The sequence below is a fragment of the Scophthalmus maximus genome, chromosome 18 (assembly GCF_022379125.1).
Source record: "Scophthalmus maximus strain ysfricsl-2021 chromosome 18, ASM2237912v1, whole genome shotgun sequence".
Lineage (NCBI taxonomy): Eukaryota > Metazoa > Chordata > Actinopteri > Pleuronectiformes > Scophthalmidae > Scophthalmus > Scophthalmus maximus.
In genome coordinates, this window is record NC_061532.1 from 10,838,771 (window position 1) to 10,855,510 (window position 16,740).

At 44.1% G+C, this 16,740-nt stretch overlaps 1 protein-coding gene across 1 annotated transcript; it reads left to right on the forward strand.

The window, feature by feature from the left end:
• The first annotated feature begins 225 nt into the window (after positions 1 to 225).
• On the forward strand, positions 226 to 13,223 carry bmf2 (BCL2 modifying factor 2). The gene is made up of 4 exons (XM_035617926.2): positions 226 to 542; positions 3,607 to 3,852; positions 5,392 to 5,615; positions 8,911 to 13,223. The coding sequence occupies exons 2-4, from the start codon at positions 3,630 to 3,632 to the stop codon at positions 9,025 to 9,027; spliced, it is 564 nt and encodes a 187-aa protein (XP_035473819.1). The 5' UTR covers positions 226 to 542; positions 3,607 to 3,629; the 3' UTR covers positions 9,028 to 13,223.
• The last annotated feature ends 3,517 nt before the right edge of the window (positions 13,224 to 16,740 follow it).

Here is a 16,740-nt window from a genome sequence, read left to right on the forward strand (position 1 = left end):
GAATACTTTGCACTGAAAATGGTAAAATGATAATGATGCAGTTTTGTAGATTAAAATGCCCATAATTGGCACCACTTTGCGATTTTACTCCCAGTAAGTCCATGTTGCCACTTATTCACTACAAATGAAGTCAACATAGCAGCAATTTCACTTGTAAAGCAGCATCATCATATATGACTATATTACTCAGACAAATCATCCGAATACCGATTTTATTTGCTGAGACAGAAATGTATGGCAACAACTGCATTTTCACAGCCTTCCCGGTCTGCAGTATTTGCATAACAACTGTGTCGCTGACTCTGTTCCTTTCACGTTACGGAGGAGGGGCGGGTCCCTCCCGGCCGCGAGGGCGGAGACAGTCTTGACAGAAGCGCAGGGGGGGAAAACAAACAAGCCCAGTCCGCCTCAGCGAACGTCCACGAGTGGCTGTGATGCACAGAGGGATAACACGTCGCTTCACCACCGCAGTCCGCAGGAAACAAGGCACCAGACGCTCGTCAAGATACCACCGGTCACGACGGAACGCGCGCTTGCTGGCGGTGAGTTGTGACCGTCGACGGTTTTTAAATGAAAACAAAAAAACAAAAAAAACCAAGAAACAAAACGGTAAATCGACGTCGCGTGCTTCGCTTCGCTGTTTGTCAACAAGTCAACAAATGTGCGTGGAGGAGCTCGGGCATGTCCTGGCGCAGACGGCGACCCGCCACACGGAAGAGAGGATGTAACAGAATGTGTTCGCGTCTTCTTTTAAAGTTGAATTTCCTCTTTGTGTCTTAAGTTTCACCGGGCAGCGTGAATAAAAAGTGGCGGGTTGAGTCTTTCACCGCCCGCGCGTGGATTCCCGGCGTTCCAGGTGGATGTTTCTCCCGGTTTTTTTTTGGACTTACATCCGTCTGTTGTTGTTATTGGTTTTTTTTTCACATTATAGCTAATTAGCACAGCCGCTGAATGTTGCCCGCCCTCTTGTTGACTCCACGCGTCGGTCGCCAACATTCGCGACGAGTCAGTGAACGCGTCGCAGTTTGTTTCGGGCCGAGAGTTGCGCGGTCGAGGCGAAGGGAAGAGAACGTGTCGGCGAGCGAACGGTCACAACAGCGGCGCCGACGCCTCCCGTGCCCGGGACACTGGCAGCTCGTTCTGTTGAACCGGTGAGCCGCCGCCCGCGGGTTCAGCTGCAGTGATGCGATGAGGAATAAAGAGGGTTTCCGCGTTATCTGCGGACGACGTTCCTCTCGGTTATGTCCCAGCTGGTTTCTCCCCCGAGAAGCCGCCGGTTGGTGGACGCACCGGGCTCCCAGCGCCGAGCGGTCCGACCTGGCGTGTTTACCCGGGGCATGGTGCTGCTGCTGCTGCTGCGGGTGTTAAGATGCAGCGTGCATCTCCGGTGGTCCTCCGGAAGCCACATATTAATAATTTGAGGCAACTTTATGTGTTAAAAAAAAATCCGTTTGTCATTATTATTCTTGTGCAATGACAACAGTGTTGCACCCCCCACCCCCACCCCAATTAACTATACAATTTCAGAACATTTTTTAATATTAGCTCTTCTTCTGGATGAGCTCTCCCAGTGATAGTTACACTAAAGGGTTCATCATGACTTTATATTATTGTGTCTCTTGCACACACACACACACACACACACACACACACACACACACACACACAGAGGCTATGCATCGCTTGTTACTGTACATGAAGACAAAAGGCGAAATAGCAGCAGAGCAGAGCTCACCTTGTTTGCCCCCTCCCCTCGCAGCCGGAGCGGTGGATGGAGGAGAGCCTGATGCACAGATGGTGCAGCAGAGGGAGCCACTTTGTGCTGCAGCTCTGAGCCTCTGACCAGCACCGAGGAGGCTGCCAGGCCTCCCTGCAGCCCCCAGGCTCTCTGTGTGTGTGTGTGTGTGTGTGTGTGTGTGTGTGTGTGTGTGTGTGTGTGTGTGTGTGTGTGTGTGTGTGTGTGTGTGTGTGTGTGTGTGTGTGTGTGAGTGAGTCTGACACTATAGTAATCTTGCCAGCCCTCTGTTTACTGCCAGTGGAAACACAGGACTCACATTGCCATCGACACACAACATGAAGTGCACATTTGATCTCTGTGAAACTTGCTGCTGCACAGTGACTGAGATTGCCCCCGTTCTGCTCACATTAGAGAACATTATTCAATCTACTACTTGACTCGCCTGGAGGAGATGTTAAAACAAATTTGGTCTGGGCTGAATTTCGGCAAATGCACTATTAACTCGTGTGCACTGTCAAAAATGACCTATTTAATCCCCAAGTGCCCTGGCATTGTTGGAGCCTAGAGGATGTTAGGGTCAATGATCCATTTTTTTTTGTTTACCAGTAAATAGACAGTCTGATTTATAGACATATTATGATAACAATGTGGCGGGGCTAATCTAAAAGTACTTTTCCTAATGTTTCCTCCTTTGACTCTATATTACATGACATCATGCAAAGGGACAGTTTCACAAAGAGATATATGACTGGCCGCCTCTTTCGGTAAACACAATACCAGGGTATCCAGTTTCAACTTTTGCATTTGCCAGGCAACACGGCCCATTTGTCTCCACTTGCACAATAAAGGAAAAACACAGACACCCTTGACCAAAAGAGATGCAACAGTAGTTCAGATTGTGGCGGGTTGCCAATGAGGAAGAGCGCGCGGGCGTTTGCTTTCAGCGGGCACAGTTGAGGATGGAGTGAGTGAAACTCGTTATCTCCCTCATGAAGCGGCCGTAGCGCGCAGCACATGACAGTCTAGCCAGAACTTTGGTTTCACTGAGGCTTCACTCACACACCACCTGCTGGCGTGTGTGTGTGTGAGTGTGTTTGTGTGTGTATGTGTGTATGTTGACGGCAACTATCCAGTGATTGTGTGGTTGAGAAAGAGGAAACCAGCATAGGTCTTAATGTTGAGCTGCAAAATTGAGAACATAATCCTGACTGTGCTCTGCCCTGTGGCACACAGTTTCAGATTAAGGTAATTCTGATTGAACAAAAAAAAAAAAAACCTCTCCGGTTGATCAATTACAATTTGGCACATTATCAAGGACAACTTGGCAAAAGTAGCTGCGGGAGGGTGGCAAATCTGGCGTGGCATTTTTAGCCGCCCACTGTGTCTCCCTGTACAGGGTGTTTCCATACGTTTGGGTCCTGTTGCTACTCATCACTGTATAAAAAGAGACGATGGCTGTAGTAACATGTGGCCTCTTGCATGTATGTTTTTTTTACATATGGATTTCCATTGCCAGTCCCATCTGTGCTTCTGAGACGATTCATCTCTTCTTGTTTGTTTTCAGTATTACCTCACACAACATAAGCCTCTTAGTGGGCATTATAATGACTAATGATTTATTTCCATTTAATGTAGACAGGATGAGATCATTTTCCATCTGCCAGAGGGCAAAGTTTCCACCGATAACAAGATGATATTTGGCATTTGAAAAACAAATCACACCCAAATTACCTGCCAGGCAAAGATCACAAACATATACAGCACATATGGGTCAAACGCAGTACTTATACTCACAAAATACTTTCAAAACACAGATGATTGTCATCTGAATCTAAAGGTAACATCTCGTGTCCCCTTCTTCCCTCCAGGGAGTTTACCGCTGAGGCGTCGGATGGACGATGAGGAGGAAGACATGTCACAGCCCATCTCGCAGCTCTGGGGATCGTCCTTCAGGGACATCAAATACGAAGACCAAGCCAGGCCGATTGCAGCCGGACAGGCCCTTGCTGCCGTCACCGCTGCCGTGCCTGCGTCGCAGAGTCACAACAACAACAGCATTGGCATCAACATGCCGCCCTGCAGCTTGCACTGGCAGCCCCGCATACCCTTCCATGGTAAGGAGGAATGAGATATTTTGATCCCGCTGAAGTGATCCGGGCTTATCGATTTTAGAAAAGGAGTCTACAGCATAGGATGATGCATATGTAGTGTAACCTCACACTATTAGTCATTCCTTTCCGAGCACAAAAATGAATGAAACTCTTTCTCTGTTTTCATAATCAGATTCTTTTTTTTTATTCTTGGACTATGAGACAAAGTGAGTTCCATTTGTGTTTTTACTGCAAAAGAGACAAGTTTAAAAATTATTTTTCCTTGTTATCGGGAGATGCCCTTGTAGCATAATATGAATGCTGAAAACATGAAAAATAGGCCTTTCGAAGAGACTAAACCAGAATCAGAAGAACCAAACGGCTGTCGTTGGCTGATAAGGACTTAAAAGGTCCGAAATGTAATAAAGTGCTAAAACAGGAGTTCTGTGCTCCCTTTTCCCTAGAGTTTGTAGAAGGACAATAGGTAATTCTCTATAATATATATTTCATTTAAGCCCTAATTTGATATATGATAATCAAATTCCTGCCATTTCAATTTTTTTTGCATATTCAATTTACACTCCTTGAAAAAAATCATTTCAGACAATACTTTCATACATACATAGCCACATTAATTTGTCCAATCGCATTAAATCCAATATCGTTTTCCCCCGTGCCTCATCAAATCAGTGTGACAGCACCCCTAACTGAATTTAACCAATGTAGAAGTAGAATGCCGTTGTTGTGCGAGTGGTACATGTTGTTCTGGGTTTAAAGTCAACTATACATAAACACCACTCACTGACTGTTGTTACCTTGTCATTCATTGTGAACTAACCGGTAATGGATGTCATGCACTTGGCTCCGCACCATCTCGTCCTCCCCAATCACGGTGCGGGCCGCTCGGTTCCTTAGACACATCTTGGCCCTCGGAGTGGAAGAGTGCCAAAAGAATCCCTCAACCATGATAACACATAAAACAATTGTTTTCCCTCCAAGTGGCATGACTCTAGAAACACATGCTTGAGGCAACGAGTAAACTCAGTGACACATCCTACAGAAAAGCGGCAGTGCACTTTGGCTATTGTGGATTTAATAAGGTGTTTCGAGTTTTCCACCTACCAACACACACACACACACACACACACACACACACACACACACACACTCACACTCACACTCACACTCTCTCCCTCTTTTGTTTGTGGACTCATCAGTTGTACTTTGAGTGCCTGCCTTGTAATATTTCCATCCATGGGAAGATCTGATAAAACCTGTTTGGGTTTCAGCATTATGGCGGCAGTGTCAATGACATTCTTTCTGTTTGACTAATCTGGCCAGACACTGCTGTGATTGAGGCCAATAATATTAATAATATTAGTAGTTTTTTCTGTGAGATTAAGAAGTAAAACATGCTTTTACTGAACTGAAACCCACTTGTATTGAATCCTACTGATATAGCTGATGTCTCTTTGCCTCTACTTTATATTCATTTTGACAACATCAACAACTTTTAGAGATCCAACAGCACAAGTTTGAAGAAGCTTGATGTTTCTCTTTTAGGCAGCGCTGGATTACGTTCACATTTCCCTGCTCAGTTTGAGCCTATGGAGGACCGGGGAGAGAGGCAGAATGAAGAAGAGGAGGAGGAGGCAGAGGGCAGAGGGGAGGAAGATGAAAGGATGGCAGAGAGGGCGGAGGAGCATGCGGGGGTGAGCGTCGAGGCGCAAATTGGCCGTAAACTTCGGGAGATCGGAGACAAGTTCCAACAGGATCACGTTGAACTGGTAAGCCCCCCTTCCAAGCAGTGAAGTGGATCTTTATCAAAATACACAGTATTTTGAGATCTTAACAGATTTGAAGAATGTGGGAGACCCCAGACATAATGACAGATTTAACACACTTTAAATGTTTTAATCGAGCGCACACACACCAGACGATGTAGTCAAGACACGGGGTCATGCACTTGGTGTCAGACGTGACATCAGAGCAAAACAAACATGGAGGTCGAGCGTTGTCACCAGCTGGTTGCACATAAGACAACCAGCCAACAAGCAGAAAAATTACCCAGCTCAGATCTGTGCTGCTCATGAATGTTAAATGACGTAAGCCGCCGTACACTGGGTCTAATGGGGCGGCTTCGACCTAAACTACATTTTGTAGACTTCGCATAGAAAAGTTTGTGTTTGTGTGTTTCATGTGAACATTTAATTTAATTTTTTTATTATTTAATTTATATATATATATATATATATATATATATATATATACATACACACACACATACACATGTGTCAGCTTTTATTTGATTAGAGACAGGAATCCGCGCGACCCTGTGCCAGTTTGTGGCTCGCTCTCTGGGAAGAAAGGGGCAGAACATTTTTGCAGCTGGATTGGCCACAACTCGCACCGGATAAAAATAGACTGAGCAGCGATTCAACCACTTTCTTGGCCACACTGCTGGGAAAAAAAAAATCCTAATTCACTAATGAGCAAAGTTGAGTCACTTCATACAGGATACCGAAAACTAAGAAACTAATATGTACATGTCTAATTTCATTCTCCGGTGGGACATTGGGAGTCCGTCTTTCTCACCGTCAGTGTTGAAATATTGTCGTCTTTGGCTTCTAAAACACTGAAACGGTATCTCAGTCTGGGAAGAGGTTTACAGACTTTGCTGCTAATTCTGTGTCACAGTAGAACTGATACCTTGTCATTACATACAATAGGAATATTAGCATGTTATATTTCCTGGTCTACATATCAAAAGAAAAGAAAAGGCTCCCGATGTTTTTTAAGGGAAAGGGAAGATGAAACGACTCCTACTGTGTCCTTTACCTAAAAGAAGACAGACTTTGTTTACTTCAAATAACTGTGTTATACTGAACGTTACATACCACACGAAGCATGACAAAGTCTGGGACCTGTGCAGGGCTAGGGTTATGATGAAGGGAATCGGGCTCTGTTTGCAAAGCCCCTGAGGGAACAGCTAAACACACACACACACATTGTGTATTTCACGATGTGCAGTTAATTATGCCTGTGAAAAAATACAATCCACTTTGAAACGTGGCTGCAGTTGTGTCAGAATCTTACAGACGCCTCATGAATGTGACAAAGGAGCCAACATGTTGGGTACCGCAGTGTGACTGATAACATTTAAGCCGTGTTAGGAGAGCAGTAACTTGTGTGACTAAGAATTCACATTAGTCACATGACCGTGGACTTGGTTAATAAGTACACACTGGGAGGGGTATCAAGTTTCTTATCTGCTCCAGTGACTGTTTTGCCATGGGGTCTGTGTGGACAATAAGGTGTGGTCGATAAGTTTTTTTTTCCCATCTTTGTGGTTAACCGAGTAGGAGAGAGCCAACAAAAAAGAGTGACAGAAAGAATAATAATTAAAGAAAAAGATATGTGATTAGAGATGTTGACAAAGACTTTGCAAAGATTGAGGAATAGCAGGTGAGATCGATGTGACTGTCACGAGCAGCAGCGAGCAGCACGGCTGTGTCTGGGTAGACTGGGTCGGCTGTTTATATGCTCGTCTAATAATAGAGTCTGACTCACACACTTATAGACGCAGCCAGTAACATGACGGCTACCCACAATACCTCAGTTGTCCCGTTGACTGCCGCTGTGCGTGCAGATAAGAGGGGAAAAAAAATTCTGTGTCTGCTGTCTGTACTCCAGTTTGTTTTTACCTGCAGTTTCTGCTGTTGTGGGGAGAAAAACCACAAGTGAGCCAATCCCTTCTCCGCTCTCTCGCTTCTGCTATTGTTGTTCGGCCTTTTCACTTGTTTCTCCAAGGGAGACATCGCTGGTGTGGGCTAATGTGTGGTGTTTCTGTTTGTGGGAAGCACGTTGCATTTGTTGTTTTAACTGCTGTTGTGATTAATCAAAATTTAACCCGCCTTAACATTAAGTTAAAGAGCAAGAATGCACAGATACCTTTCTTAATTGTACGTGATCCATTAACCTTAAAAATGTTAAAACGGAAATAAAATAAAAAAGTCATTCTCGCTGAACCTCTGCGAAAAGAGGGAGCCCCATGTGGAGCGAGCCAGCGTACTGTTTAAATAAGCTCAGCAGTGTAGCATTAAAGGCAATTAAGGACAATTAGGGTTACATTTAGTGGTGCTGGTTCAATTCATTTCAGTCTGCTTGTTCGGCATCAAATAGCCTGTGGCAGACTCTGATTGCTGGGCTGGTAGAGACCTTGATGGAGAGAGACGGTGCTTATGCAACAGGCTGCAATATCTCCAAATGTTCAGAAAGCCAGTGGGATCTGTGCAGGATCAGAGACGAGGAGAGGGGGGAAGAGGGGGATTACAGGAGGCAGCATGAGCCGCTTCATCTGTCTGCAGATGACGAGGGTTATACACCCCAATGGAAAAATGACAGAGCTGAGACAAGGCAGCTCCGTGGGTGGGGGCAGTTGCAGTTTCCCTTGCTGCGTTTTTTACATTTTTTGGGGGGGTAATTATCCAGCTGACTTTGCTATTACGAGAGAGCTGTGATGAAATGTGCAGCGCACTCTCTGAAAGCATTTCGCTTTGAGCGTCTCGTTGAGGAGTGAAGAGAGCGAGGTTTAATAAAAGAAGGGGGCCGTCTCGACCCCGGGGGAAGAAGTTAGGGTGACGAATGGCAGCTCCCGTGGGTAAAAAAAGAAGAAGAAAGTCTTGCTTTACAGTTGTCAGCCTGGTCATTTCCATTCTTTCATCAGCTTTTTTATTGAGTTCAGAAATAAACATGCAAATCAACGAGTATTACACTTAAACCGTCCGGGAAACGAGAGCCGCTGCACAGACACCGCGCTGCGCAGGTATCTGTGCGAGATGTGCGTGTCACAGGCGTGTTTGTTTTGACACAAGCTGATGTTGTGGAAACACTCGGCCCTTCTTGGTCATATGGTTTCATCTCAAAGGGTTTACCACAGTTCACAAGGCTCTACAGAAGAAAAAAAACTGTTATGAGGAAATCAGGCTGTGTTGCAGTGATTTTCACAACCAATTAATAAATGACTGTTTTGATGCTTCGGCGTTAACGACGTTGTGTCTCGTTCTTCTGTCTTCTTTACAGTTGATGCGGCACCAGAGACAAAATCTGCCCGTGTGGATGCGTCTCACGATGGCCCTGTTTGGCTTTCTGTTTCCACGAGAGCCCCTCATCCCACGCCTGCGAGGAGAGCAGAGATGAAGGGGACTTCCTGCTCGGCCCCTTGCTTTCCCTCAGCAGAAACAAGGGACCAGACTTTTAAAGATGGCACTGTAAGATGGAACACGGGTTTGGATTTTGTTTTTTGTTAATTGAATATGAAGAGGAGATGAAGACAACACTTGGTCACCGCTGGACGGAGACTGAAATCAATTTTTTTTTCTTCTTTTTTTTCGTTTTTCTTTCCTTCCTCTCTGAGAAGAAGCCATTGCGTTTGAAGAGATATTTTCGAAATATTTGTAAGATTACCTATTTTGTACAGTAAACTGCTACTTTTTATTTGGTCTTGAAGAACCTTCATCAGTCCAGGGAATGCCTTATTCTCTCCTGCCACAGTACACACTCTTCTGCATCGAGGACGTCACACGAAAGAGATCGATCTTTAAGATGAGGCCACCTTTTTTTTTTGGCGACACACTGTGGACGTGGACATTTCTGTGCTGACGATACTGACATCAAAACCTTAAGGACTCAAGGCACATTTCTAATTTATTCTCAGAAAAATAATAAGCCCTGTACTTATCCTTTACTGTTCCACACTGGCGATTTAAAAAAAAAAAAATGGTTGTCATGACATTGTGGCATTTTAACACACTGGTGTTGCACTGTTGGTCAGTTTTGATACGTGTTTTAGCAGCTTCCACTGTAGACGCAGGGACATTAAATCAGCCCGTGTCTTTTTACTGGTCTCATCCATCAGCCTCTCCATCTCCAGTACCACTCGTGTTCTTAGGTCCCGCCGTGTATATTCGGATCTCGTGGATTAATGGATGTATATTTGAATTTAGGCGTATGTCACTTTAAGACCTGACATCCTAACTGCGGTTACTCTTTCAAATTTGCAGTCATTTGTATTTAGGAGTGTGTGCTTACTCTTTCTAAAAATGTGCAGTAATAGTGAAACCAAATAAGCACAAAGTGGAAACAAGTCTCCTTCGTGGGATTGCGATCAGGGAACCGGGAACAATCAGAGTGCTGAGAGGCTCTGGATGAATTTCATCCCCTTTCGGAAGCCTTTCAGGATTTCTTTCTCTGGCTGAGAGGACAATCGCAAATTTTTGCCCCGTTGTGTGAGAGAGAGAGAGAGAGATGACGTTCATCAGCATTATTAGGTGTGAGCAATATTCAAGGCAGTAGACATGAAGACAAATCTTAGGGATTTGGCTGCATTTGCAATCAAACTGACATCCATAGCAGGACATTTCCCAAAACATGTTGTCAGTGGAACGCTCCTCTTTTAGAACGTGCCACAGACACATTTTGGGTTAGAAACACAGAGATGCATTTTAATTTTGTTTCACTCCAGGTGTAAATGTCACGAGCACTGATTCTGACCTGTAGTGCTAATACACGTGCCCAAAGTTTAACCTCTGATTCAAGTGCTTTCTTTCACCAAACTTCACTGAGAACTTGGTCAACACAGTTTGTGTACATTTTCAAAACCCTTTTACAAACACTTACACACACACACACACACATACGGGGATAGGAGAGGGTTTATACGCCCCCTGTGCGACAACTGCTACGTTGGCGTTTGTGCTACGACAGAGCTGTAAGGTTTATCAAGGAACAAAAAGTCTTTGGAGACTTTAAATACGATGTTGGGTAAAAAAAAAAATCCTCATTTGATGTTTTATTTCAGTCTGTTGTAGTTTCATGATATGAACTTTTGAAGACACTGATGGTTTTTTTTTCATGCTTTACGTTTTCTTCAGGGAGTAGTTAATAACCCAACGCTTTTCACGAGATGTGTTTTGCTAAAAAAAAATCCACCTTTGAGTGAGGACTGCATCGATGCGTCTACTCGTCCATCGTACTGAACAGGCAAAGACATTTCATGAGACCTTTTCACTTTTCGACATCTGCGTGGAAGTGTGTAACAAGAATGTCAGGTCCAGTGTGTTGGATTTAGAACGGTCTCTCAGTAGATATTTAATTAGTTATGTTGTCATCCCCTAATGGTTGCTTAAATCTAGAGCTGCAACTAACAATTATTTTCATCATCATCATCATATAATTTCTTCTCGATGAATCGAGTAGTTGTTTTCATTTCGCTCACACACTGATGTTGTCATGTTTCTACGGTAACAGACAAACCCAACCCCCGGTCTGCAGAGTTCCTTTCACATTTTGAATGTGTCACCTGAAGGCCACTGTGGTTTCTCCCACATGCTGCTGGATGCCACTAAATCCTACACACTGGTCCTTTAACTATGTCAATAGCTGAACCAAAAGTTTGTTTCCTGCAAACACTGAACGCTGAGCCAGTCCAGATAATCGCCACGCACTCTGGTCTTCAGTCCAAAGCCTCTTACTCTCACTCTCCTGTTTAACTACTCCCTGTCCACTGAGAACATTTAGTTTGATTTTCTTTCTGAGATAATTTATTCTAATTTATTTTGTGTATATTGGCTCAGTGTTACTGTATAGATGCTCTCTCTCTTGCTCAGCGTGTACAGTCCTTTCCTTCTCCTCGTTTATGTGCATTCAGTTGTGTACTTGAGACCTGTGTGCGTGTGAGTGTGTGTGTGTGTGTGGAGAGGTTGGACTAAAGCCATGTGCCTCGTGTGTGTTCTCACACACATGGTGTGAGTCTCTTTAACGAATCACGTGAACAGCAGACAATCAAATGTACAAAATGTGCCTTGTGAACAGCAGACCCCGCCACATTATCGCCGCCGTCATCAACGACACTTGGCATAATTACCCAAAGTCACTGGTCCCAGCTCTCGTTTCACTCGGGCCCTGTGAGATCAACGTGCTCTTGACACGATAAGAGTTGGCACGGACAGCGCGGCTTGTTCATCGTGCCTCGATACGAAATAAAAAAAAGACATTATCGGTTTGGTTCCTCACGTCGGCTCACGAGGCACAGGCTCAACCTCTGCCATCTCTCAGCACGAACGGCAAGTTTCACCACGCAAAAACATTCTCAATTTCAGATACGACTGTTTGCAATCAATGTGCACTGTAAAAAAAACAACTCTTTTTTTTTTTTTTTTTACCTGTATACTGTATTTTGCACCTCTCTACTTTCTACTCCTGTGCTGAACTTCCCCCTCTAGATTCTTGAAACTTTTTAACACCTGTAAAAATGCTGGATTGGCCGAGTTCATCGGGGGTTTCTGTGCTTTATTATCTACGATCTAGCAGGGATGTGGGTTTACATTTGAAGGAGGAATGAGCCACCATGGTGCCCAGTATTATTTCTTATGTGAGACGGGTTGAACAGCCACTCGGTCAGTGTGGTGTTGATGTGAGCCACTGTTGCAGCCCTGACTCAAGTGAAACATTATATTATGCGTTCAACCTTCAGTGTCTTTACTATCAAATTTCTTCAATCAGTTTTTTTTTTTTTTTTTAAATATCCAAGAAAGAGTGCATCTTATCTGTCAAGTGCTAAGTGATTTGGTGTTTTTATACATTAGACATGAATTTGACACAGCTATTGTTGCTATCTTTATATATTAAAACATTTGCAAAATTTTTCCACACCTTTTGTAAGAGGACGAAGAACTACAACATGACTTTTTTTGCTTTTCTATGACTGCTTTTTTTTTTTTTTTCTAGTGTTGTGGCATTTTGAATTTTGGATATTGCCAGTTCTGCTGTGTCACTCTCAGTTCAAGGGCTTTTTTCAATATATGTAAATGGAGTAAAAAAATGCATGTCCAACATTCCGGGGGAAAAAAAATCTGTATCCTAAGGGTTTGAATGTAATTTAATGGAGTGAAAACCACAATATCTCTTTTAATACATGAACTGAACAGTGGAACTTATGTCTGGCTCCCGTGCTGTGCGCGCGCAGGGAGTTTGTACTGTCTTCACGTTGCTTTCTTTACATTCAGAGTGGTCTCAAGGATTTCACATTCATGTGCTCTATGAAGTGAGACCCAGTCCAGATGTAGCAGGTTTTTTTTTGTTTTTTTTGTGAAAACATTGACTGTGTTATCTTTGGGACCGCTCTGTGTCTGCTGCACGGTTTTCATACAGCGCAGGACATGGAGCGATGGAGGGATGGAGGCGGACCGGGGATGTTTGTTCTTTTTCTAGTGCAATATGCTGTACATAAGAGCTTGGCTCTCGAAAAATCTTACAATTTCTCTTAATTTCTTTTGTTGTTAAATGGGTACATTGCTGTTTCTTATTTTTCATTAAAACTTTATGGACAATTGAAATGGCCTGCGCATCTTTTCTGCAATTACACACAAACAGTAAGGGCGTGAAAATATTATTAAGCACACAGTTTTACTTTCAGCAAGTGAACCACATCACCGATTTCTTTTTCGATTCCCTCCTAGTCCACTAACCGTCGCCACTACGAAACGTGTTCGTCAAGCTGCTTTCAGACATGCACTGAGGGGCTGTTTGTGAGAATGCAAATGTCACTCCGGACATTTTCTGAAACGTTTCCTGCCAGCCACCCTTATAGAATTTATGGAAAATGTCCACATTATTCATGGCGAGCGAGTGGACGCTCGAACGCTGAACGTTCCAGAAATGTAACTGCTGTTGTGAACGCGTCTGACTCGGACAATCTCCTGCTGCTTTCTGTTTGGACACAATTTTCCAGACATTTTCCTGAGTTCGTGTCTGAAAACAGCTTCAGACTGGGCGTCATTTGCAAGAAAATGTCTTTTAGTTTCCCATTAATGGTGTTGGAGTAATAATGCTTGTCAAACCTCAACCCCGTAATGTACAGTTAAGTTATACACATCTTTTTTTTTTCAGGACAACCTAGGCTATCAGAATATGTACGCTCCAGTGATATCATATGTATAAATAGTTATATGACTATAAAGATAGAAGAAAAACAAAAAACGGAATTTGAATCTCACAGACATTCATTTTAATGAAACACCAAACGAAAATTAAGAAGATGTTTCCCTCTTGAAAGCTGTTCTTTAAAGCCTTGGCTATGAGGGAAAACAATCCAAAACATTCTTACTAATGCAAATCAAAAGTTATGTACATTTTTCTACAAATAAGTCACTTGTGCCATTCTGCAAAGCAGTTCCTGTCTGCAGTGACACAGAGGAGTGTCAGTAGTAGTAGTAGGAGTAAACAGGAGGAGTGAGAGGTCCTGTTTTCAGTGTAAAATCTTTGTTTTTTTCGACCAGTCGACAAAACAGCGTCTAATTGGTACAAATTTGTAACAAAGCCTCTGATTGGTCAAGTGGATCTAAAATGGACAGCTAGAAGTCCGCTAACAACAACAACGGGAACCTTTTACGTCTTGAAAAACGGGATAAAAATGATCATCAAAGTCCTTCAATGTTGGATTTATCATCGTGGACATGTCGTACAAAGTCTCCCAAAAGACACTGAAGTTCCAGTCCGCACTACAAATCTTCTGAAAGGGCCACGATCGCACGGAAGCCCTGCCTGAGGGCGCAAGAGTTCTCTTCCCGTCAAGACAAACCGTAAGTTGCTGGCATTAACTGATCAAATGTTATGAGGACTTTAATAACAAGACGCATTTTCTGTCGCATACCACAGTTTCGGGCTCAGAGGGTTGATAACTAGAAAATGTTGCTGGGGAAACGACCCAGGACAACTAATGTTTGTGCATGTAAACATCTTATTCTAGTTTCGGGAGCCTGGAGTACTCATGGATACTGTCGCACGTAGATACCGTATGGGTGTTTTTTACTCAGGTTACACTAAAGCTAGAATATGATGATGAACGACGTCATGATGGTCTAAATGCTGAAGGAGAGGATTTATGACATCAATACTCATGATTAGATGGAGGAATCAATCCAGGCAGCCGGAGACTACACTGATTTCACGCTTCATTGTTGAGGTGGCTCAGTCGATGCAAAATGACAGACCAGCTGGACGATGCCCGCACCGTCGCAGACACATGGATCACGTGTAAATAAATAAAAGTAGTAATCTGAATCTTTTTTTCATAGTCAGCCAGTACAAATCGCATGGCCATTATACTTCCCCCCCAAAAAAGTCCGACTCTATGAGTAGACACCACTGTTTTAACCCCACTGATAGTCCCCAAAGGTTAACTCAGCATGGACAATAGAAAGAGCCCCAGAGGCAATGATGGAGCTCAGCACTTGACCCTTTTTTTCTTTCTCTTTTTCTTCTCATGCTCTCTCCTCCGGAGGGGGAGAGAGCAACCCAACGTAAACTGTGATTCACTTTTCTGTCACCGTGTTTCTGGAGCGATCTCCCCCAGGCAGCTGCTTTGTGTAGCCAGGGGCAGCGAGGAGGCTAAAAGGAGCGTATACTTACATGTGTGTACGCAGAAACACATGGCCTCACAAAAACAACAACAACAACAACAACAACAACAACAACAGAGAATTCACGTTTTCAGATTCGGACCCGTCCAGAGCCTCGTGAAGACATCAGCTCACTACGGTGTGTTGTGCCGCAGGGGCCCGAGCTGATATCAGTTGATGTGATGATGTGTCAGAAACAGTTACAGCTGTCACCTCTGGGGCATTCTTTCTGTTCACACAGGCAGCACATGCTTGTTTCTGCTTTTGTAAACAGTGACAGCCAGTGTGTGTTTAAACACGCTCAACCCAAACCACTTGCAGACAAACTGCCTGCCCTCTATTTGCACGGGCCGAGTTGTCTGAGAACACTGTGAGGCTAATTTAATTTGGGATTGTCACGTCTCTTCAAAGGATCGAGGCCATATTGTTTGTGTTCCCAGAGCACACCACACTGAGCGTGGACCGAGTGCGACGCTGCCGTGTCTTCACCCTCATGTCTAATTTCAGAGCTATTCCATGGCCCGATTCGTGTGAAACGTATTCATTTCGCCCGGACAGTAAATAAAAGGGACGTGTCCGTTTATATTTTTGTTTTGTTTCTGTCCTGTTGTTTCTTGTAATTGCGAGCGGGACGACAAACACAGAGCTTTTGTTGTGCACATCTTTATAATGGTTTAGAGATGAAGAGCAGGCGAGTTGCCAGGGAGGATGATGTTTCTTCCCCCCGTAGTTATTTTAAGTTGAAAACCAAGAGTGTTTGAAACTCTCTCTCTCTCTCTCTCTCTCTCTCTCTCTTTTTTTTTTCTCTCTCTCTCTCTCTCTCTCTCGGCAGGTTATATAAAAGCATAACATAAAAACAATGCCTTCCAGAATGCAATGCTTAACATATCCTAGCTTTCTGTACGAACCACAAGGCTCTGTGTGTCCCTCTATAACCTAACACCAGCTGGAGAGAGGGCGAGAGAGAGAGAGAGAGAGAGGGCCTCATCCCCTGGGACTGCTGCTGGTAAATACAGACAAGTGTGTGTATGAGCATTTGTGTGTGTCTTCAGGGAGAGAGAGAGAGAGAGAGAGAGAGAGAGAGAAAAGTGGTTGGGGGAGTTGGGGTGGGTGGTGGGGGTGAGGGCCTGCTTGGCTCAGCACATTTTTTTTTTCCCCGCACACAAAGACCTCTCTGTTCTCGGGGCCAGTCACTCAGGGAGACGCCCTCATGATAGCCCCGGTGCCTATCTCAAGGGTCACGCCTCAGCTCCAGCGGCAGGAGAAGCTCCAGTCCCCGGCTCTTTGTGTTTACTTCTGCCTGGGAGACGTTAACCCTTTGGTGGCTTGACTGGAGCCTGAGCGGCACAATGCAGGGACTTTCAAGGACTGTTCTTTTGCAATAGCCTCATATTCTGTTCTCTCCCTCTCTCTCTCCCTATGTGATGGACACGTGTTTTCCATAGACGTCCTC